Source organism: Gavia stellata, chromosome 12 (genome assembly GCF_030936135.1).
Source record: "Gavia stellata isolate bGavSte3 chromosome 12, bGavSte3.hap2, whole genome shotgun sequence".
Classification (NCBI taxonomy): Eukaryota; Metazoa; Chordata; class Aves; order Gaviiformes; family Gaviidae; genus Gavia; species Gavia stellata.
In genome coordinates this window covers 11753142-11778229 of record NC_082605.1, presented here as the reverse complement: position 1 = coordinate 11778229, position 25088 = coordinate 11753142, and the positions used below count along the sequence as shown (strand labels likewise).

Below are 25088 nucleotides of genomic sequence, written 5' to 3'. Positions count from 1 at the left end.
CATCTAAGCAAAGGTGAGCGCAAAGCTTTCTGCAACAGGCTTGATTTTCACCTCTCACACCCCTTTCCAGACACCAGATTAGCCCTGTTAGTCCTGTCCACCACACAGTCGGGTTGGCACAGTCTGTGGTGGGATGCTGGGGACAGGGACATCTATTATGCACATACAAGGTTGTCATCTTGGACATTTACTTGGCTCACATGAAATGGATGTGACTGTCCCTGTTATGTGCAGACTTGTCAATCCCTACACAATCTCATCACCTAATTAAGCTTCTCCACAGTTCCATGACACTCACAGCAAACCAACAGGCTACAGACTGCAATCAGGACAGTGAGGCTTCAAATATGGGGCTCCAAATATTGAGATTTGATCCACATGGTCACTCAACAGCTACCTTAATTGTTGGCTATGATTAGCACAAAACAATGGATTTTCAATATCCCTTTAAGAGAAAATGTAACATATGCCACTGCCAGTGCTGGTGACCTACAGGCTGACTTCAAAATGGGAAGCAAAGCCCAGGGCCAGGCATGCATGGGTGGCTGGAAGGTAAGGTCATGGGAGTATTACTACATGTTCACCTTGTTCTTAGGTTCTTCCTCAGCATCCGCTCCTGGCTGCTGGGAGATAAAGAACACTGGGCTAAGCATGAGCTCTGGGGGACAACGTTAGCAAAATCTGACCCCACCACCACCACCGAGCTTTTGAGCACGTGGAACAAAATGGGCAGGACGGACGTTCCTGTTAATAGCAGGGACGGGTCATCCTAACAAAAGGGAGCAGGAGCATGAAGTAGAAGGAACGTGAGGGCAAAGCCTGGGTATGGAAAGCAAAGAGCTGGGAAAAGCAGGGCTGTGGCACTATCCTGCAGAGGACCAGGACTGCAACTTTGTTAACAGCACTACCATCTCCCTTGGTACACTGGTGGAGAGAAGGTCCTTTCCTTTAACCAGCACACATCTCATTCACCAGCAACAAACACTGCAAAGATCTGGTGTAGAGTGCTGAGAAAAACTGCCTATAAGAGGCTGCAAAGATCCTGAGATCTGCAGGTGCCTCCTGTCAACACCATGAAACAAACTGGAACAGCTCAAAATGTGCTTTAAGACATCTACAAGAAGTGATGCAGATCACTAGTGGCACATTCAAGAGCTAGAGGGCATTGCATCATTGGACTGAAACATCCCTTCCCATGCACTACAACTGTAGTAACCTGAATAACTTTAAAAACAGACACCCTTCTCCCCAGAGCACTGGGCACATAGAGCAGTCAGGCAGTGAGGGGCCACCAGTGCTGCTGTAAATCATCTAATGGAAAGACACATCCCTGGGGACCTGGGTACAGCAGCTCTGGCTTACCTTGTGTGTGAGTCTGCATGTCCCGGGCTAGCTCCATTGGCAGCACAGAGTTTACAAGCGTTGAGATGACCGCAGCATCCAAGTTGCACATGGCTCCAAAGCACTTCAACAGCAGCAGCCGTAATGGCACCCTGTGCTCCTGCAAAAACAATTTATTAGATCAAATGACATCCCAAATGAAGGCTTGCTCTAAGGCAGAGAAATAACTGGCTAGAAGTTCCCATTGCTGGGAAGCTACCGACCCTCCCAGGAGGTAAACCCAGAAGCTCTACTAGCTTTTAACAACAGTGAAGGAGTCCTTTTACAATAACTTCACAACTGGGCTGGCTACAGGCTGTTAGCACATGCAGTCAAATGGCAGGCGGCACCCAGAGCTCAGACCTGAGATGCCCCACTATTAAGTGATACAAATCAACAACCTATATCCACCCCCAGCAAACAGAGATTTAATTTGCTGGGTAGCCCGGATTCTCTGAGCACATAGAGGTTTTGCAAATGCTGCTCTGAAGGATGTTTCCTGACAACACAATATTTGCAAACCCTCTTCAGCATGTGATGGTTAATGAACAGGATGGGAGCAGCTCCTCCACTGTGAAGTTGTCAGGTTTGTGCTGGGAGCAGAAGGTATAACCAGAAAGTTTTGGGACATGCAGGGATTGCAGCAAAGATGATGCTCAAACTGCAGCTCCCACATAGGAGCTCTGGTGCTGGGGTAACCTTCACACTCCAGCCTCAGCCAACAACACCAAGGTTCAGAGAGCAGGAGTCAGCCAAGCCCTGGCACCGGGCATAACCAGCCAGGACAGGAGACCCAACTGCTCTCCACCTGGCCAGGCTTCCTTGAAATGCTGGTCAGAGAAGAGCAGGGAGTGGAAGCCAACAGATTCCATTAAGCCTGCCTTCACACTGCTCTCAGATATGTTACATGCTGAGCTCTGGGTTCAGACACACAAGTGCCACGTGAAAGCTAAATGCCACAAGGCTTTATGTGCTGTAGCTGGGAACTTAGGGACAAGATGAGGACAAGTTTCCAAGCCCCACAGAGTCCTACACCAGCAAATTCCAGGAAGGAGAGGGGCAAGGCAACGCTGCATAGGCATTGAAGGCAAAACTTCCATTTCTTCCTCTGAATACTGATTTTCTTCCTCACTCCCAGGGCTTCTACTCATAACCTACTTTCCAGCAAAGCTATGGATTAATGCACAGGAGCGCATCAATTAAAAGAGGAGCAGTCACAGCCTGTCAGCTTTCCCAAGGCATCCTTGGAAATCCTTCCTCTTGACATTAGCGATGCCGACTCTGTCCCTCACTGGAGCTAATAAAAGCAGCAAGCTTTACCCTTAACAGTGCTAGCTACCGCTTCGAAGTCTGTAGCATCCTCTGCTCTTCCATACAGCTTGCATGCATAGCAATGACATTAGCTAGCATGCAAAAGGGATGTGCTGCAACTCCATCTAGTTCACAGAACTGCCCTATCCAGCAGGAACGTCTTACATATATATTCATCACAACAACCCTGCTCTTTTACATCTTCATGGAAATTTCAAAAAGAAGAGAGGTTTGATGCATTCTGCCACCTTACCATCTGATAATACGCCACAAGGGACAGGACGGATTCAAAGTCATTCTTCTTGCACATTTTCTTGCAAACTTCTGGGTCTGCATCTGTCTGGAAGCAGGAATGAACAGATCAGTCCAGTGGCACATCAAAGCCGCAAGGTGCCTGCTGCAGGGACCTCGAGGGAGGCCAGCTGCTTTCACATCTCAGTAGCCCCAGCCCAACCATCTCACAAAGAAACTGAAGACAGAGCACAAAGACAGCTCGAGAACCACTACCCTGCAGATTCTGCATCAAAGTGAATTCTTGAGAAATGTTTCTGCCATACAGCATGTCTTGGGCTGAAAACATCTAAAAAACCCATGACCTGAGCAGCAGCTTGAGTGCATCATGCAGTTGCACACGGCAGCTCCAGCACTGATCCCACCCTGAGAAGTATTGTACATCTCCTCCCACCCCTAAACTATGAGGAAATAATTGCACAAAATCCCCCTCTACCTTGCCCTGCAAGATCACAACAAGGTGGCAGACCATATGTTGAGTGATAAAGACACTGGCATTTATTATGCAAAAAAATACCTGTTCTGCTTATGCCAGGGCTGGAGAGGAATATGAAACAGGTGCCAGACCAAACCCCACACCAGCACTCGTAACACAGACCATGTCACTGTGCTGAGCGGCAGCTCCCTTACCATTACGCTCCCTGTACACGTATGTGATTGTATGTGCTAGTGACAGCATTAGGACAGTATTTCCCACTGCTGCTCACTATGGGGATGTACCTCTCCTATATGCACAGATGTGGTGAGATACTTTACGCTTGCTCGCAAAAATAGCTTTGAAGCTCATTTTCAAGACAACTAAAGAGTTTTCTTTGCATTTAATGGGCCACACCCCATAGGTACTTCCCAGCCACAGAGAACATTTTAAACAGAAGACATTTCATATAGGCCTAGGAGTGCAAGAACACTCACAGCAAACTTCTAGATTTGCTGCAGGATCACAGTTTTCAGTTTTAGAGGTGATGGTTTATATTCTCCTGTGATAGGTAAATACCATAGCTACCATGAAGAACAGTTCTATAACTCTTTTCAGAACAGCTTTGTAAGGTGGAGTGGAAGGCAGTTCAGGAGCACTGCAGACCCCACACAGGATGGCAGGGCTTCACTTCGACGGTAAGGGATGCACAAGAAACCTATGCCCTCCGAAAGAGCAGATCTGATGGCAACACAGGGGCAAAGGAAGTCAGAAAAAAGAAACTCCACTGGGACTATCTGCTCTGCCTATAAAGAGAGAAATTTACTCACCAGGATGCGAAGGAGCTCCTCCAGATAGCAGCAGATGACGTTCTCATCCTCGTACAGCGCCCAGCTGCGCTGCTGAGCATCGTCCTTGTGCCTGGCCAGATCTGCGAAGATCACCTCCAGCCGCTGCTCATCATGGCAGATCTGTCCTGAGGGCAGCCCTGCACTCAAATTCTGCATGATAGCAAAACCACTGTTAGTGGGGTCCTGACAGCTAGCTGTTTTTTGGGTGCCTGCTTCCTCTAATCTTTGTCTCAGGACTAGCAGTTGACCTCATTCAGTCAAGAGCTGGCAGTAACAAGACAGCAAGTTGAAGACACATGTGTTATTTCAGCTCTCATACTTTTGGGGCCTCTACCTGCCTCCTTTCCTTGCACAGCTAATGCAGTGAATGAATCAAAATAGGTGCCAGAACTGGTGCATGGTCAGAAAATCTTTAAATCCAAGCAGCCACCATCCTGCTGGAGCATTAGCTGTCTTCTGAGGATGTTGAAGAATCCAAGAAACCTCACTCAAACAAAGCTACACCCCTTTTTTCTTATTGCTTTTAGTAACCTAAGGCTGATCCAGGCCAACCAATGTTCCCAAAGCCGTAGGAATTTGTATCTGAGTCTCTCCTAGATCACATAATTGTAACCTCTTAGCACACATGCACACCACAAACTTCCCCAGTTCCCTTCACAGCAAACCAGAGGGTGTTTGCAGAACACCGCCGGCTGCCTGCCTGCCCTGGGGAGGGCCAACACCACGGTAAGGGGAATGTCCATTTCCTATAACAAAGGAATTTAAGGCAAGAAGGCAACTCAGATGACCACAGCTCTCTGCACATTTCAACACACTTAAAGGAAAACCCAAAATGCTTGGTCAGAGTACTACGCTCAGTGCCAGCTAAACCCTCATTGGCCCTTCCCACAGGGCAGCCAAACATGCCACATCTTTCACAAAAGCAGTCCAGTGCGCCAGAAGCACGGGGAAACCCAACCTCAGTGAACCCAAAGGTACTCTATTACCTCCCCACAAAACAAGTAAAACACTGGTTTCCTTCTGGGTGCAGGCATCAGGCAGGTGTTCAGAAGCCCTTCAGAGGACACACTGTAGACTCTGAAAATCAGCCTGAGAATGGGGAAAGCCAAACCAGCCTGGCATGGGCCAGGACTGCTGCCAGGCAGCAGCTGAGCACAGCTCCGGGCTCACCCCCAGTAACACAGATGTGTCCTGGTACACAAAACCACCATGCTGCACAACTGCCTCCAGGAAGAAGTTCCCTTCACTGTCCCCTTCCTCCAGCCTGAAAGGGACAGATCTTCCTTTAATCCTTGACTCAGGAACAAACGCTTGCATGGTACTCTACACGCCAACTGCTCAATACTAGGTCTGCCGTCTTCTGCAGCAAGGACGGAAACCAATTCATCTTGGGCTGCTTTGGTTCTGCTTTACTGCGGACAGCAGAGCTCAAGCACCGTTCACAGCAGCTCTGAAGCTTGTAGCTATGATGCAGACTAACTCAGCAAATCTTACTGCACGTACTCCTTTCTCAAATTGCTGTCATCTGCATCCCCACCGCTTCCACCTCATACATAACCCTTGCCGTGAAGGCTTCACTCTTCAATTGTCTTTCCGACACTTTTCCTCTCCTTCGAGAAAGGGAGAGGAGTAGTCAGGCAGCAGTTAAGCTGCCCCAACAGCTGCTGTGGTCTGCGATTTAGGATAACCCTCTAGGATCTAAGTATGTCATATGAACTACCCGGTTTCCTGAAAGCAGGGCAGAAAGGGGGGACTAGCATGTGGAACTGGGCTGATTACAGGTGATGAGCCCAGGCACCATTAAGAGAGGTAAGGACTAATTTGCAGAAGAACTTAAATTATATACACAAGGGTTTGGCAGCAGCAACAAGCAGCAGCAGATCAGCGAGGTGGAAGAGATCGGAGCTGAGAAACTCAAATAGGGAAAACCCACTCACTGAGACCAAACCCTTAACAATTTTTGGATGAAGCTGTCTTGTGTATTGCTGCAGGTCACAATCATTCAGTGTGAAAAGGCCTTTACCGCTACCAGCCAGGACATCCTGCTACTGCACAGTGTCTTCTGGAAATCTGGAGAAGACTTAGTCCTGTCCTGGCACAGCTCCTTCCAACAGGCCAGCTGTGCGGCCAGGGGCAGCAAGCCTTTTAAGCAGACCTTCACATTACAAGCGGAGCAGAATGATTTTGTATGGAGACTCGAGCCCACGTTTCGCGTCAGTGGCAACACACACACAGTCGCACACCCACGACACGAGCGGCTGGCGCCACGTGAGACTGCCAAGTGCAGGCGTGGCACACCTTCAACCCGCCTGCCCTTTCTGGGAAAACCACTCCAGGTTTAAGAAAGCAGACAAGACGTTACTGTTAGAGACAGAATTGTTAGTAATTTGCTTCAGGGTATTTGGGGTGTGAACTAATTAGGACTTCAATTCAGTGTTTCAATTATATAATAAAAAAGTATTCTTGTCACTGCTCATGACGTAATTTTTGTCAGGCAGGTAATGAAGGAAGGAGCATGCTGGTTTAGCACAAGCCTCTGTACGCTCTTAAGATTTTTGGGAAGCTGTGGATGGCCTAGCAGAAAACCAGGTAACCAGCTGTGAGAGAGGACGGCAGCTTTCAGGAGCTGAGCACAAACTCAAGAGAATCTCCCACTGAATGGTGATTTATCATAGAAGCAAATATGTTAGTTAAGAGTCTCGCTTGGTCTTGTCGTCTCCTCCTCTCTTTAGGAGGACCTACAACACTGCAGTGTCACCTGCCTGTCCTCGTGTCTCCCAGCTGCTTGGGAGAGGGTTCTCTATTATGTACCTTACTCACATCCTCCTTGCCAGAGCAGCGCAGGGCTGGTCCTACCTCAGTCCACTGCTGGGACATCTTTTTGGATAAGCATTTTACGGAATCACAGAATCATTAAGGCTGGAAAAGACCTTTAATGAGTACTTGTTTTAATGATCACTCTATTCAGCCTCTTATCACTAATCTGCTTCTTCCAATCCTTCATCTGCAGCCCTTACGACTCCTGAAGCATCAAGCTCCTAATGGACTTGGATGAGATCAATCCATTAACAAGCTCTTCAATCTGACCAGCGTAACTACACCACACACGGTCTCAATGCACTCTCAGCACCATTCTCAACCCTCCCACCAGTGGGGTCAGGTCTCTGCTTACTAAACATCTTGTCAGCTACTTCAACCTGCAGCCGCCTCATATGGTCGTTTCCAGGAATCTGCCAGAGACCCCATAAGCAGGGGGAGGTTTCAGTATTTTTAACAATGCCACATTTCATTATCTTGCTGTTTCAAACAGTTCCCTCCTCCCAGCCCAGCAGAACAAACTGCTGCTGGGATTTTGTTCCTCCTAAGCAGCCCAAAACCATTTTGGGAACCTCATTGCACCCACGCTGCTCAGAGGTGGTCATGTCTGCCATGAAAACCTGGATGCCATCCTGCCGAGCTCTTCCTCCCATTTTTTCCTTGCCCCCTCCCATGCCTCCCTCCCCACCACCATGTCAGCAAGCATGGTGGATCACCCGTGCTGTGGGGACACACACCTACCAGCAATTTCCCTCCAGATGAGCCCAGATCTGCCTCGGGTAAACCATACAGTAGCTTTTTACACACATTTCAGGGGGACTGCTCTGGGAATTCTCCACTCCTTCGGGCACCAAACCATTCCCACTACAGCACCATCATTAAAAAACAGGTGGCTAACACTGCTCTTGATAGATGCAAACTGCCAGGCTCCTCAGCAGCCGCTAAACCAGATGAAACACGGTGCAAGAGAGACGCCCGACTTCAGCGGAGCCAAGCTCTCCAGGGCTGGCCCTTCACACGCGCTCTTTCGGCAGCAGCAGGTCTGCTCCCAGCTGGGCACCCCAGGGACACAGCCCTGTTGTGGGGCAGGCCAGCTCTGCGGGGCGGCAATGCCTGCGGTGCACAGACGTGTGGGGTGCCACGAGGAAGAGAGGAGCACTTGGCTTTCAACCACCATGTCAGCTATGCTTCAGTCAGGTCTCTGCAGCCTTCGCTTTTCAGGTGTCCCGGCCATCTGCAGCCCAATGCACATTTGCTCCGCAGACGTACTCAGCAGCAGCTCTCTCTGGATGAGTGCGGCCCATCTACAGCTGAAGTGAGATGGCTGTGTGTGAAGACTCTGGCACAGGCCTTCATAAAGGCTCCTCAAGCAATTAGTGAGCCAAGGACTTGCCTAAGCATTAATGCATTCCTCCCACCCTCCAGATTCACTTTTGTTACACTATTTCACAAAGGAGGAGCCCCACGTAGGCATGCTAACAGCCCAGCCAAAGGACTCAGCCTTGAAAGCACTCACCCTGCTGACCTTCACATTGTCCCAGGCAAGTAGTGGGACAAAGCTCCCACAGGGAAAAGCCAAGCCCCAGAGCAGCATTTCTGTCTTGTCAAAAGCAAGTCTCCTTTAAGCAAAGCTGAATCAATGAGTGAACAGGAACTGCATGCGAGAGGCAGTCCATGTGGATTCAGGGGAAGCAGAGGGAGCTTGGCCACATTAGCCATGAGGTTTGTCAGGGCTCGTTGGGGACAACAAACAGCCACCAAGCGCTGGTGATGGGCAGCTGGGAGCAGGTCACAGCCCAGCACTACAAGGGAAACCCCGTCCAGAAATACGTGACCTCCCACACCAACTTCCTAACTTGTTCCTCCATCTCCAATACATCCAAGAACAGTTCGACCCCACCCGGCAGCCTGGGCTGATCTGTAAGACCAAACTGAATTACACACCTTTGTCAGCAGTTTTCAAGCTTAAATTTAAGGCAACCAGAGATGGGTCTGAGTCACAAGTGCAACACAGCAATGCTAATTTAATAAACAGCAGATAAGTGATTTCTACGCGCTCCCTCTCAAGGTGTAGCTAGCTTATGTATTAGGCAATTTCGCTTGCCTCGCACTCAGTTTAATAAATCCTCAAATCGACGTCCCTAGACCAGACGTCTACTATACTACCCCCTCCTCTCAGATGGGAGATAATTCAGCAGAGCTGAAGGCAATCACATATCACCAACACACACTAATCCGAGTGATTCTCTAGATACTTGAAAATCAGGCAGCTTCTATATTATCTTTAGTTACATCCAAATTTCAAATGAGTTCCCATGAAAGCCACCTCCAGTTTAGACGGTCACTGCAGCAATGCCTTTGAAAAGAGGTTTCATTTCCCTTTGCACATCTTGCCCAGTCACCATGCCACTCATCAGGAACCGGCTCAAGGACAAGAAGAGGGGCCATTTCCAAAGCCAGGCCAAATCCTGACACAGGGAAGCCAACTCGGCACGTTTGCTCCTGCAGATCAGGCTTCCCCAAGAAGTATGGTACCTCTGAAGCACCTTCCCTAAGGCGTGAGCACCTCAGCACCCTCCTTGTCTTTGCTGTTCCCCGAGCGTAGCCTTACGTTACCTCTCTAAAAGTAGGAGTATGATGCTGCCCCAGCAGAAGGGTCTTTTGTTCTCTTGAAAACACGTGCCTGGGCAGACTCCACGCTGGAGGAGCGGCAAGGTAAATAAGAGGGAAGTGCCACCACAATTCAACCTTCAGCAGGCACTGGGGATAGGAGGGAGGTAATGGATTCTGGAATTGATTTTGTAAACTGGTGATCTGATTTCAAATTAAGACTGGAATAGGAATAGAAAGGATATAACTAAATAAAAAACGTTATACAAAAGGTTCAAGCAGGTATGATATTTACTATGAGCAGACCAAAGCTTTAAATCAAAGCTGATCTCACGCTCTGTTTTAGGGGGTGGAAGAAAAACCTTGAAAAATATGCAAAAGAAGAACTGACCACGTATTTGCATAGATTGGGGTGTAGAGGGATTTCAGAATTTACAAATTAAAGAAAAAAAAGCCCTTGACCTAGAACTGATGACTCAGCAACAACTCTACACAAAAACCCCTGAGATCATGGAACTATTTGGTATAATAAACAACACAAAGTCAACGATAATAATTTGTACCATTAAACTATGCTAGTGAAGCTACAGCAGTACAGCCACCCCACAACTACATGTGACTGCTCTTTTAACTGTTAGAGCTGGTCTTCTACACCAAATGAACAACCTCATCTGGGACCAGACACCTACGTATCAGTAGAGCTACATCTTCTGCATGGGACATTGAGGAAAAACGCACACTACAACCACAACATCTACACCTGAGCACTGTGCAAGCCCACCCAGGCTCTCCTTCCGAAAGCAGTAATGCTCAAGATAGGTATGATGACGTATTATGAGATGGGACACTTCTGTGTCTCCATACAGTGCTGGGCATTTTTAAGTCCCACAGATGTCCTAGATGACAAATACCCTATCAGTTACGGGTAGATCCATACTTGCCCCTGCACCAGCATCAGAATTTCTCCCATCTTTTCCAGGCTGGTCTGCAGCAATGGCCACGAAATTGAGGTTTTCAGATTCCCTCTGCAGAAACCTGGCACTAAATGACTTCTGTGGAATTAAGCTTATTGTATCCTGAGAACAGGTATTAAAGATAAAAATAATATTCAAATCTCATCCAAGATCCAAGTAACAGAAAACTGAACTTCTTAACATGCGAGTCAGAGCCAGAACATTTGCTTGAAACAGCTAAATTTTTTTGCTGAATCTAGATCGCACATTGACATGGTATTGTTATTGAAGTAGGAAGCAATTAACCGTTGGGTTATGGCCACAAACTGAGACTTGATGATTGCTTATAGGACCCTCTATTCAGCGCAGTTAACCAGATTACAATTTGATCTAAAATTTGAATGCCATTAGTTTTCCATATTCAAATGCCTCTGAACAGTTCATTATAATCTTGCCATTAGCAATGGAACTCCAATCTTAGATGTTTATATGAAACGCACTCCTTGGGGCTGTATTTAGCAAGTGGGAGCTGAAATTTATTATCCCTCCAACTAAAGCGGAGGGCTGCCCAGGTGCACTTGCCATTTCAATGACTGCTGTAAGAAGCATCCTTTTATTTCCTTCCTTGTGTGTCTGCAGCAGAGGAAAGAGGACTATATGATCATTTTTGCGTAAGGTTTATTTAGGACAAGCTCAAGATAATGCTCTTCCTCCAGTGGGTGAAAAACTACTCTTCTGTGGTTTCTTAAAAAAAGCTGGACTGAGGCATGTGTTATGGAATAATAGAGAGGTTCGCATCTACGGAAAACTAGTTTTCATCGCTTTGATGAAAGACCAGGTCAGACATAATAGAAGTTTTGGGTGCTCCATCGTCAAAAGAGACAAGAATCCGTGCAGATTTATAGTATGCATAGGCATGCTGAATCTATGCAGAGGACGTGGAGCACCACAGAAGAAAACAAGTCTATACAATGCATTATTTTATAAAAAGTTTCCATAAAGAAGCTCTTATTGCGAAGGCTCCATTTTCCTCAGCTTCTATTTGTCACATTCATAACAGAAAATACCTCTTTAAAAAGTCACTATTAATTTCTTTCTCCTCTTCTTTGCTGTCACAATGGTTCTCCGTGAGCCTTCACAATCAGTGGTCAACAACTCATGTCAGAGCTTTCTCAGTGCGCCTCAAGTCCCACTGCATCCATTCCCACCACTGCTTTGTCACCAGCACTGTCCCTGGGACCTGGAAGGTTGTCACTTCCCACCCAATGTGCTCATGTGTTTCAATTCACTGCTGTCCATCTCATCACCCTCTCCACAAACTGCAGTCTCATCTGAGACACTCACCCCTCCACCACAGCCTACCAGTGGTTTCCAGCACCAAGGGCCCTCTCAGGTAGTTTTACCTCTCACCCCCAGCTCCAAACTCAAGGTTATGCCGTACATCTGCAGCTTATTTGGGGAAAACACTCATCTGTTTTCCACTTCCCTGCTACCAGTACTCAGACCTGGTTTAAACCCTTCATGCCCTCGGCTAGACATTTACTCCCATCTAGCACCTCTCCCCTTTCCTTTAGGATCTCACTGCGGTCCTCATCCCAAACATTATGAGAGCTCATTGAGCTCGTAACACCTTATGCCTCTGCTAGGAGGTCGTTTGCAGCAGCCCCCCGGCCCAGCCCTGCATGCGTTACCTTACTCTCCACCACAGAGATGAGAATCTGCTCCATGATGCTGCTGGTTGCTGGAATGGAGGTCTGGATGTGGCCGATGACCACACCGATGGCCACGCGGGACAGCTCATAGCTGAGGTGGGTGTTCCTGCGCACCAGCTCGATCAGTTCGGCACCTATTGTCTTGGGCACGGATGCAGCCAGACCGCTGGGTTCTGGTGGCACCGGCTCCACCGCAGCCACCTTCTTATCCTCCAGGCAGAGAGAGCTGAAGGCATCCAGGCTTGCAGGGGGGGCTGGGGCAGTTTTCTTCACCTGAGAAGTCTTCTCCCCATCCACAGTGTGGGACCTCTGAGTCCCCCCTTCAGCCGGCGGTGCCGGGGCAGCCCTCTTGGTCTGGGGAGATTTGCTGGCCCCATCCTTTGGGGAAGTCCCATAGCGGGAGTGGGCCACAGAGCCAGTGTCCAAATTGCGTGTTATCGTTGTATGGACACTCCGGCTCGGGACAGGGGGTGGGGTGTTGGCAGGACTGGAGGTGGCCGTCGGGAGAGCAGCCTCTGATGCAGAAGAAGCAGTGTACAAGGTATCCAGGGATGTCGTGCTTATAGAGGAGGTGCTAGAAGCTGACCCAGGGATAATTTCAACAGCGTCTGAAAGGGAACAATTAAAAATGCCTTAGCAACAGCATCAAAGGAAAAAAGAAAAAAAACAAATTGCTACAGCGCAGTCCATTAAAAGGCTCATTGTGCATGCGACCAGAGCAGTTTAACTCCTCTTCCTGCCTCACTTATCTCAAAGCAAAATTGTACCAGTTCTCTCTGGAGCATTCCCACACAATCACCTTTTTAGAAAGGGGAAAACTACTCCATTGAGATGAATACCCTTCAAAGGGCTTAGTGTTTTACGCAGGGGAAGGGAGGGAGGGAGAGAGAGGACTAAGGGACAGAAAAGTCTTTTCCCCCTGGCTTAGCAAGGGCCTTTTTCTGTGTTCAGGATCTAAGCCCTCACTTTCGAATGACAGTGCCTGAGAATTGCAAGACACCGAAGGCTTCACACATCAGCCTGTGCCTCACCGACTGCACACCACGGTTAGCATTGATGGTGAAGGAAACATTTGGCTGACAACACCTCTAGTCTCTCCCTTTCAGCACTCTCCAACTTTCGATCACAAGCACTGAAGCCCTGCTAGCACACACCGCTTTCACAAGCCTCTGCGTTACCTGCTCTACTGTATTTCTTCTCCCGCCTCTGGTTTTGACTAGCTCTAGCAGTGGTAGCTGTCCCACATTCCAAGGAAAAAAATCCACTACTAGCAAAGAGATGTTAAGATTTTTCTTTCCTTTAAACTGGTCTAATACATAGTTTTGGTAAACCTTATCCATTAGTTTCTAGGGGGCAGGAATGTATCCAAGTCCTTCCCTGACTATGAAAACAGTTACGTGGGCAAACACTGGGTTACCTTCATCTGGAGCTTCACAAGAGCAGCTGATGTTAGTGCTGGAAGAGAAGGGGCGAACCCCACGGGGACCCCAGCTCTCAGGGAAGGCAGTTTCCCCCACACCAAAGGAAGGACCAGTGGCACAGACACGTGAAACGCCTTTGCTGCACCTCTGCAGGCAACTCCAACCCTTCCTGCCCCGCTGGTCCTGGGAGCCCTCCACTACTCCATCCACCACTCCACCCCAAGGCAAGCACAAGCTAGGCAGAAAACCAGGGCCCTTCCCTCCCACAGGGGTTCAGCATCACTCTTTTCCTCCTCCTCAGAGGAGGAGGAGCATTCACGAATCATAACTCCCACCTTGCTTCATTAAATCAAGATAATGAGTTGAAGGAAACTGACCTTTGCAAACTCCCACTACCACAGAGAAAAATGGCTCAATACCATTAAATAAGCTGGTGCCAGCCCCAAGTTTCAATTAACTACCTGCAAGTCAACAGCTCTGCCCTGCTCCTCACAAAGGGACATGAGTGGGCTTGAGATGGGCTGCATGTCACTAACAGTGTGACCGTCACCGCACAGGAGAGTACTTGGGCAACCTGACAGCAACTCAGCAGGATGACCACTGCCTCTGCCAGCCAACCGTGCTGAAGATGGAGAAGCTCCTGCCTTAGCCCCATGGTCCTGCTCTGCTCCAAAGTGCTCACAACCAGCAGCTCCCTTGCCTGTGGGCAGCACATACACGGCCATGTCCATGGTATTATTTCTGCTCCTTACAGACACCAGCCACCGATTTTACGGAAATCCCATCCGAGCACTGTACAAAGAAAGCACCCGACAGACTGGTAGCCAAAAGCAGACTTGGGCCTGTCCCAAAAGTGCTACCAGCGAGCTCCCCCTGGTGAACTACCGCACTCCGCACTGCCAGGCAAAACGTCTGCCTTGCTGGGAGATGGCCATGGTGTCTGTGCGAGTAAAACACCCACAAGAATCTTACATCACCAAGGTTGTGTGCTGGCCAGATTAGCCACGTGAGCAGGCAGAGAGTTTGCTCCTCGGAAAGCACCACGTTTCCCAGGGCCACCGGCACCAGAAGACCAGGAGGATGCTGTAACCTGGCACCCATCTGCAGGCGCCAGGCTGCCCAGGCCCTCCCAGACCAGAGAAGGCATGAAGGAGCACTGGCCACCAGCTCATGATCGCTAGCATTAAAAACTAAAGGAATTTAGGAGATTTTTATATATACATATATATATATATTTATATACATATATATACACACACATATATGTATAAAACCTATAGGAATTTAGGATATATATAAGGATGCCCTTCTAAGCACAAAGCAAAAGCATCCAGGCACCATGACTTATATTGCCCAGTGTCTGTTTCATGCCCGAGATCTGGAAAGTGGTTTGTCCTTACTTTTAATGGGAGCAGCAATCTGTGTGTTCTTGCGTTTCTCTGGAGGTGGGGGGGTGATAGGAGCAGCACGCCGGGGCTGTGGTGGGATCTATAAGGAAAGATTTCAGAGCAATCAAAGGAGGTTGACAATAAAGACATTCTCTGTTATGAAACCTTCTTTCTCGCGTGCGTGTGTAGATTTGTCCTTACATCTCTCTCATCATTCGGGAAGTTTTCTCAGGAGGACAGATATTAATAGGCGGCTTCCTAGAAGAACAAAGCAGGACTCAAGCCGGCTTCATCCCCTCCCTGTGACAGGCAAAGCAGCCCTTGTTTAATTGCTGTGTTCAGCAGCACACAGCACACACGTCGTGTAGACCTGTCAAGCATTTACTCCTCCTTTATTCCAAATGCGATCCCACACACTCACCATGACTCCACGTTACTCTCAATAGCTCCGCAGAGGCTGCAAACAGAGCGCGTATTTAGACACTCTTCTAGAGAGATCCATTACATCAGCTACAAATACCCTTGCAGAAAGACAAAGCCAAGGACTGGAGACATGTAAATGCCTTTTCTATACTTATGATTAGAGCTATTTCTGCTCATGCAGGGAGGAAATAGGGCTAGACCCTCCTTGCAATCCTACGCTACCTATAGCAAGACCCACTGAGAAAAGCTTTTGCCAGGGATTTGCATTAACTCTCCACATCTGGGATTTCTCCTGTAAGTCTCCTCTGCTAGGAGTGCAGAGCCAGCAGCATATAAGCCCCAGACCCAGACTCCTACTCCATCTTTTCCTGTTGGATCCAAACAATACGATCACCAACGTCGCTTTCACCCAGAATTACTCCAGTGAGGTGTAACCTCAGGGTTAACCTCTGATCAGTAAGACGCTGCTGAAGACAGTGGCCAAGCTAGGTGGGAGCACATTGCATCAATACTCTTATCCTCACATCCCAGCAGCTCAGGGGGCCAGGAGACTCGGTTCGGGGTCTCTTAGGACTTCTGCGATTCAGAGCCTGCTGCCTGCCACATGCCTCTGTTTTTATGAGATATTGCAATTGCTGCCTGCAGCAAAACCGCCCAGGGTAGCATGAGAAGGGAAAGGAGGTGATGGCCTGAATGTCTCCGGTAGCCCAGGTTGAAGCCAGCTGGAATCTATAGTGACGTTCATGCCATCACACTGTGCCCATTTTCCAGGTTTGTTTAGCCCTGGAAGAGAAGTTTTTCTGTGACCTGTCAGTGCTGAACAGCCCTATAATGCCACGCAGGGCACAGAGCACTGGCAGTCCCCACAGTAAAAAACCGAGACAGGCCCCTGAAAGGTCTCTGTCTTAAATAGCTCTGAACAAGGAGCATGAAAAATGTACTTTCTTTGCCTGGATCCAGGTAGGGCAGAAACCTCCTCTGAATGGGAGCAAAGATATTCCTGGAAATAAGACACCTTCAGGAGCCACCTTAAATTTTCAAGACTCGATGCCAAAAGCTGACAATGCAGTGCTCACAGCCCATGTCTGGACCCTACCAGACAAGTGAAGACACAGCAGTTTGCACAGCTCGCAAAGACTTTTAGAAAGGGATCTGTCGGTCCCTTTCTCCCACCCAACACCTAATACATCCAACCTTTTACAATGTCATGTAACAAGTCACTTCTTTACAAGTGCCTTTGGCTGGTGGATTAGTACGAGATACTGCTGCAGACTCCCAGCCTGAGTTCTTCTGCTCTTGTCAATCCATCCCACATTGTTCTCTGGCTAAAATGCTATATGATACTTGCATACAGCTTCAAAAATGACCCGTGTCAGTCCAAAAAGAGACTGCACAGCTGAGAGAGGCCAAACAGATCAGGAGGGGTCTCTGCATCTCATGGTTGGAAGGCTGGTCCCAAATCTGGAAAGCTCAGCTGTGCTAAAAGCAGAGTCCTCTCTGCAGAGTGATGGAGCTAACAGCACGAGTCGGAGCTGCTTGGCACAGCATGGCCACGATTACCGAAGCAGCGGGATTCAGCAGACAGGCAGGCTCAGAGCTTAGAGCAGCCGCGTGATGCTATTTGGAGACAGCTAGGGTTGGGTCATTCTGGAGTATTTCCATGGCTTCATTAGCCCTTCCAAATTTACCATGCAAGTTCAACACAGCTATTACAGACTAGTGCTTAAATTAATAGATGTACAGCTAATGTTAGCTCAGAGCCCTGCCAGCTTCATTTAGATGGCCACACACCGCAGTCCAAGCGGCTGCGATGAGAACGTGAAGCATCACATGAATTTCCCTGTGCTGATGCCTGCCCAAGCTGTGAGCTGCCGCACAGTCAGGAGTCATGAGGATGGCCATCCCCTCCCTCCGCCCTACATCCCAGCCATTGCATGGGACTAAGAGGAGGATATACAACACCAAAACCCGCCAAGGGAAGGGGAGGAAAGGGGAGAAAACATCTCTGGCCAGCTGCCACGGGGAAGGAGACTATGCAGGAGTGGCTGCAGCTCAGATCCTCCTGTCCAGAGGGAAGAAGAGGAGGGATCTTACCAAGGGTCCAGAGAGAAGCGCCTACACACGTCTTGAAAGCCTCCCTTTCCCCAGGCCTCTACAAGGGGGCTGTGAACTTCCCCAAATCCACAGATTTTACACATGTGCTTCCTCTCCTTTTCCATTTTACAGGGACTGCTAGCAGAGGCTCTGCTCCCTGGGCTGCTTGAGATGAGAGCTGACTCAACCACAGCACTCCCATCCCCTTCCCAGCTATTATAATACTATAATAGCAGGAACGTTTAAACAAACAAAAAAACAAAACAAAAAACCAAACCAACAATCCCCCACCCACCAGCTCCTCTAGGCAAACTCTGCCAAGCCAGACACACTGGTCTGCAGCAAAGGCTTCTGGAGACAAGCATCACAAACCCACTGAGCATGCACAAATGCAGCGGACTACGACTAGAATACTCTGAGAGCCCAACCTCCTCCCTCGGCAGCTGGTACGTAACTGCCCCAGCTTCCCACCTTATGCTAACTATGGAGGAGCTGAAGAGAGCTCAGCACAGGTGCCATCACCTGTACTGATGGGTACTTCAGCCAGTTCAGCCCTGGGCAGCCACCGACAGGAAATTTGCACCTCAAATTTTGCTTAAGTTTTCAGATACAAACACTGAACGCGCCTGAAAATCCCAAGCAGTGAAAAGCACATCCCAAGACCTCCGCTTCTCTGGAGTTAGTGAGAAAGTTTAGATTTCAGTAGGTCTCCTCTTAGGCAGCTGCATAACCAGTGGAAGAAAGCAATGCTGCTTCCTCCATTTCGTATTTTCAAAGCACACAGGAAATCCCTCGACTGAACGGTTAAAATCTCAAGGAGCCCTTTCAGCACAGGGCAAAGCTGGAAGCCCTTCAACTGCATCCTCTGTGCCACCCAGACAGAAACAGTTCTTTGTCAGCCAAGGAATCTGTCTTGCTCCTTTTTGGCAAGTGACCAAACCACAGACCAGATTAAGACGGGGAATCAGCATGGAGAATGGGCCGTAAGGTGCTCCATTCGCTTAGCCCATAATGCACAGGCTTGAGAATGGACCTCGTTTGGCTGCCCAGAAAATCAAATGAATACCAAGGACAAAAATGGGGTTTGTAGGGATTGCTGTGTTCTGCATGAGCCAGAGCCACCTTTCATCTCTGCAGACTCACAGTTCTTCAAGTGTAAAATAAGCCTCATCTGCTAGGAATGACAGTGTATCAGTACCTTATAAACACTGCCTCCGAACACTTATCCCAGATAGATGAAGAAAAACTACAGTGCACATGTTCGTCTGTAGGAGAAAAAAAAAATCTCCATGCTCATCCTTGCTTGGCGCTTTTAGCCCTAACACCCAGCTATACCTACACCGCGTAATCAGCCACATCATTCACCCCCAACAACTGCTGCATCCGTCCTGGGCTGCTTCTTTGAAGTCTCACTGGCGCCGCACAGTAACCTTGGAACTGTGTGCCGCCGAGATAAAAAAAATAATCTGCTCTAAATCATATTTCCTGCAATTTACCTTTAATTCATCATGACAAGGAAAATCCTGCTTTGTCTGAATGCTTTGGGTTTTTTTATGATTCGAGGAGTAAAAATAGGCAGCCACAGAGATAAAATGCTTATGGAGCAAAGATCTCATTGTGCACATTTAACAAGGGGGAAACATAGCAGCGCTGAGTACTCAGAGGGAGTTCTGCTGCTCACGTCAAAACTGTTTATAGAAGTATTCTCTGGGGAACTTGCAACTCTTTTAGAAAGTTGTCAAGAGACAGTCACACAACATAGAGTGGATCTCGCATGGCACCATAAAACCATGGATGCTCAAGGATCCCAAAAAGCATCACCAATGTAAATGGCAGAGGGACTGTTCCAGACTTCTTACATAGAGACAGCATCAATTTACATTGCAGTAATCCCAGGTAAGCAGCACAAACACTTGATTTGTGACTTCAGCTGCAAAGACATTTTATTAAACAGGACAAGCGATGTCATACCACCAAAGAAGGAACCTAGAAAGTCCAGTTGCTGTTACCTGATAGAGACCTTCATCCTCCTCCTCAAATTCAGTGTTTGGAAGACTGTGATGGCGCTCATATCCCGTCCGGCACACCCCGTTGGGCTGCCGTGCCACATCCAGATGGTGATCGCTGGAGGACTGCGTCATAACCATCCCCTGCGGGGTGGGAGAGTGACCTTTGCGGGACACGGTCTCCTTCCGGTGATGGATCAGTTTTCTGAAACAGAATGACGACATCAGGAATAGCATAGCTAAAGGAAGGGAGCGACCGTGCTGCAACATTTAAGTTATATTTTTAAATGATTTATTGCATTTGGGCTATATATACCAGAATGGGTTACATTACTCTGAACATCAACTCCAGTTTCATTAACTAAGGAAGCACTTCTGGGGGAGGAAGGAAGAGGCTTTGCAAGAGCCCATGATTTATTCATTAGTTCACTGGAGAAAAATGTCTCTTCCTCAGGGGAGAGTCACATATTGCATTGCAAGCTTCAGAAATTGCCTGCATTTTAGAATCGCTGTTCAACTAAGATTATACCAGCATGCCTCAGCAGAGTGTGAGGTGTCAGAAAAAAACAAAAATCCTTCTCACAAGCAATTATTTGAGAACATATTAAGGACCTTGTGCCACGTGCCAACAACCTCTACAATTCCTGGCTGGCAGAAAGGAGAAAATGCATCTGGAAAGATTTTTGATTTCTCCTCCAAGCCTACAGTGCAGCTGAGAATTTTCTCTTCTTTACATGCACAGGGATAGAGGGGGGAGACCAAAGCACTGCTTTGCTGAACACTGTTCACAGGAGGAGCAGCATCGGCTACCAGCTCAAACGCTGGGAAGCTCTGTGAGTGCATCAGCTCTTTGCAGCCCAGGGACTCAAACCAACAACGTCCAACTTGACCCCCAAGAATAGAAAAGACACAAGCATCACACGCTGACCACCATCCATCTGCCATCTCTCCCAGACGCCTGTCATACTTACTGGAGGACATCTCTCTGCTCCAGGTTGTACTTTCCCCCATTCTTCATAGCCGCATTATGCACAGCCTCAATGGCACGGTCAATAGACTGGAGAACCACATCTTGCTCCAGCACCTGAGAAACACAACATCCCGCACGTTATTGCACTGCTTCAGCTGCGGTTCTTTTGCACCAGGGCTTAGGGCAAGAGAGACCACAGTATGGGAAACCCACAGAGCAGGCACCGCGCGAGCCAGACGGCCAAGAAACAGCTCCCAGAGCCAAAACTCCATCTCAGCACCATCTCACTTCTCCCTCCTTCCTCCAGAGGAAACGTATTTGAAGCCGAGCTTCAAACTGAGTCTGCCCATTCAAGGTTTATGGTTGGAAAAGAAAGTCACTATTACAAGCACCAAAGTCCAATGATCCCTATAGGAAGACCAGGGGCAGAGCTTCAGGACAATGCAGCAGCCTTGAATATTCAGCCTGCTCCAGAGAGCTTTTGAGATCCTACTGCAAAGCCCAGCTTATCCCAAGCTCAATTATTTCTACTCTCACTGCCCTGCTATGGAGCAAATACAAGCCGTCAATGTTACAGACCTAGTCAAAATCTGGTGGCCTTCAGAGTCCATTGGCTCTAGATTTGCATTTTTGCTCGCTTTTTTTTCCTTGATGGTTTTTATACTTGTTTTGCAACTTGAAGTGCCTTTACCAAATCCCCACCCAAACTGTCATAGCAACATTTATTCCTCCTGCCAGGCAGTTTAGCACTCGTTACTGCAGCTGAAATAAACACCAGTCTTGAAGCAAGAAATACCAAAGACATCATTCCCCGGGCTTACACAGGAGGCTGGGAGAGCCGTGGCGAAGGGGCACGGGAAGGTAAAGCAGGTTTCCACGCTTGGGACATTCTTCAAAGCAGTTGACACGCCTTCAGAAGAAAAGACATTTACAGGTCTAAGGCTGAAGGCAAAGGACACACTACTAAGTCCTTGCCCTGGATCCAGCAGATCCGCAGGTCTCCCATAAGCTGCCGCTGGTGCCTGCACCATCCATTTGGTACCACCGTTGGCAGCCTCAGCCCGTGCACGCAGGGGAGGAGCAGGAGAGGAAGGGAGTGCTTGGACTCCAGCGCTCACTGCAGCTGTTTGAACACTAAAAGCCCCTTCATCTTTGCTTGCTTTGCCCCCCTCCCTGCATCAGAGCAACCATTTATCCAGCCAAGGAGCGGCTGGAATCTCATCAAGGATGCACCTTAATTGGCCTTCGGGGGCTGCAGAGCAGCAAGAAGGCAAGCCCTCCCTGCCGGGGCTGAAAGTGCCTGCCTCCATAGCACTGGCATGCAGTTTTCTGGTAACATGCTATGTATTATTTATATCCTGATTAATTACTAAACCAAATGTGAATTAACAGCAACTGCAGACTGTGGGAAAAAAACCCTAACCTCCAAACAAGGTGGGGATGAGAGGCCCCCTCTGCAATACTCAGCTTTGAAAAAGAAAAATTTAGGAGTCTTTTTTGTTGGTTTGTTTTCCCAAGAAAGAGAGATAGGGAAGAAAGCAACTAGGGAGAACTTTAAAAATAAAACCAGGTATGTTAAGATATATCTACCAAATTAGTTAAAGTATCAGATCAAGGACAAAACCAACACTCAGAACCCAACTTTGGGATGAAGCCTCCAAGCAGCCCCATATGGCCTAGGGAGCATTTCACCACCTCTAACTACAGATCTAAGTAAGGAAATGGAACAAAGTTCATTTGAACACATTTAGAAGGAGTGTTGGAAGGAAAGGCAAGTTATTTCAGAAAATGCGTCTCGTTTTCTGAGAAGATAAGAGAAAATTACAGCAAGCTGCATGGTCTCTCTGGGAAAGGGGAGCAGTGCAGAAGTCTCCAGTGCTGCTGTCCCCAGCAGCCTGTGCTGCTCCGAGCGCCGGAGACCCCTGCCCTCCGCACAGCCTGCCTACTACCCCTATGCTGTTCCCACCCCAAAATTCAACACAGCTCCAGCTACAGCCTCCAAACACCTGCCCTGGCGCACTCCCTGGTCCCCTGCTTGTAGTCCCTCCACATCTACCACTGTCCCCTCCAAAGCCACCCCATCCACAAGATGCACCCCTTTGTGCTGCCTTCTCTCACTCTCCCCAACCTGCCAGGCTTTCACCCATATGGGTTTCCACCTTTCTCAGTCTGATCCTCCCAGGGAGATCGCAGTACAGAGCACTGAATCCTCCTGAATGTCTCAGTGCCTCTGCCCTCTTTCAGATAGCCCGTCGATGTCGTCCACAGCCCACAGGAATCCACAGGCTGAAGCCGGTACTCACTGTGCGATGCCACTTGTTATGGAGAGGGCACTTCTTTTCTGATAAAACACAGTATTTTCACACTAATGCAGCAGCACTGTGACAACCGGCTTTTAGCTGCTGTGCTCTTTCCTTTGTTTCTGCTCCCCAACCTATTATCAGAGCCCTGTCAAAAGGGCTGGAATAAAAAAGCAGCATTAACTTGCCACTTGCACTTTATGACATTGTTGATGCTGCTTGTAAATCATCTCCTCCTCCCTTGTTCAGCTGAGCCGGTCAGGGGGCAGGGTCTTCAGCACAAGGGCTGCCGCGCATTCAGGGTTTGTAGGACACCCAGCATTGGGGATCCCCTGCACTAGAGTCATCAACTTAAAAAACAGAAATCAGTATCCTGGATAAATCACGTGATTAGAATGAATCCCCACGCTCCTCGGGTAAACCAAAATGGCATTGCTTTGTTTGAAGAAGATGGACAAAAAAGCACGTTGCAGTTAAAAGGAGCATGGGTTGCCCGGGGGCAAAAGTCAGGTTTGCCTATGTCTCACCTACAATCTCCTTCTCCCTAGGACTCAAAGGATGACCTACTCACAGCAATTCAGGATAATGCACACGCCTCGCCATTCTCCCCACGCAGTGTGGGGAGACCAGTCATTCTGCAGCGCTGGCAGGGATTCCTGCCAGCATCCAGCACCTGCTCCTGAGGATGCTCGCAGCTGGGACGCACGCAGGCAGAGATCCTGAGCGGTACGGCCAGGCAGCGCACGCCCACACCTTCTCACACGCTTGCAGGCAATCCTGGCAACGCGCAGCTCTACGGCCTGCAAAAGAGAGGTCACAAACCGGCACCAAGGTAACGGAGCAGAGCCTTTGAGCTCAGGCAGGAGAGATGGTGCTCAGAAGTCTGCTCTCGCCTGGGCAGGGCCCTGCCCTACGATCCAGCCCCTACCCCCTCCCATGCTCCAGGGTACAGAGATGAAACCCTGCTCATTGCGGGCTAAGCTAAGGCTCACACGGAAGCAGGGGAGCGCACAAAAAGGGCATCGCTGTACAGCGTGCTGTCACAGGAGATGTACCAAGTAAAGCCCAGGAATTCAGTTGGATTTACTGAGCTGTGCTGGTAACCGCCTGGGTGGGGGCTGGCAGAGCCCCAAGCAGCCACGGCAGCACACTAGCTCTTAACTATATCCTTCACCAGTTACCAGCTCAGCAGTGGCCATGTCAGTGGCTCCCGAAATGCAGAGAAGGTGTCAGGGACAGGGCAACAACGGTGGTGGAAGGTGCTAGCTGTGCGTGTCTGCCCTTATGGGGTGAGGGCAGGGGTCTCCTCGGTCGGCATGGGGTGGCCCAGGCTGCGGCCAAGAGGCATCGGTAGGTCACCGCCTTCTGCCCAACGTACCGCGAAAACAGATGGGTATTTCGGCGAGGCATTGATCCACATTCTCATGGCATCTCACCCCAGAAAGGAATGGCTGCCACCCCCTCTATCAGATATTTCTGGTTTAATCAAAGAAAACGCTGCAGCAGAGAAACACCGGGCTCTATAAACAGCCTGTCACAACCAGCCTGGCTAGACGGAGAGGCAGGGGAAGAGCAGAGCAGTGACCCTTGACGATCACAGGCTAGACTGGCTGATGGGGTGCTGCATCAGAGATCCCAGGGCACCATCAGCACCCTGCAGGCGAGCTGCCCTGCAGGAACAAGTTACAGCTCAATTAGAGCCACGAGAATCAGCCAGGAAACAGAATTTCTTCCTTTATAGCCCAGCATAGGAGAATCACAGAAGCATCAATAAATCATTACCTCCTCTCTCCCTGCTAATAACAGGAGCAAACAAAGGGTTTCCCCAGAGCCCACTGCCAATTTCCTCCTGCCCCCATCCACAGGAGGGGGGTCCCCACCCGACAAGGGGCAGAGCCAGACCTCAGCACTGCCCTGAGGTGCTCTGCCTGTCCGTCATCCCCCCCACCAAGGCAGGTGGGGAATGATGCCTTTCCCAGGACCAAAGCCAGGCTTTTAAGGAGCATCCGTCCTGCGCCAGGGGAGGTTTAGGCTGGGTATCAGGAAAAATTTCTTTACTGAGAGAGTGGTGAACCATTGGAACAGGCTGCCCAGGGAGGTGGTGGAGTCACCATCACTGGAGGTGTTCAAGGATGTGTGGATGTGG

General features: G+C 49.0%; 1 protein-coding gene across 1 annotated transcript in view; it reads right to left on the bottom strand.

The window, feature by feature from the left end:
* NCKIPSD (NCK interacting protein with SH3 domain) overlaps positions 1 to 25088 on the bottom strand; it is a 54364-nt gene that overhangs the window by 10384 nt on the left and 18892 nt on the right. Inside the window, exons 2-8 of the mRNA XM_059823301.1 lie at positions 20644 to 20756; positions 19676 to 19877; positions 15162 to 15249; positions 12320 to 12948; positions 4228 to 4398; positions 2945 to 3031; positions 1363 to 1501 (exon numbers count right to left, since the gene is read on the bottom strand). Of these exons, the coding sequence (XP_059679284.1) occupies positions 1363 to 1501; positions 2945 to 3031; positions 4228 to 4398; positions 12320 to 12948; positions 15162 to 15249; positions 19676 to 19877; positions 20644 to 20756 (1429 nt within the window). The remainder of the gene's footprint in view (positions 1 to 1362; positions 1502 to 2944; positions 3032 to 4227; positions 4399 to 12319; positions 12949 to 15161; positions 15250 to 19675; positions 19878 to 20643; positions 20757 to 25088) is intronic.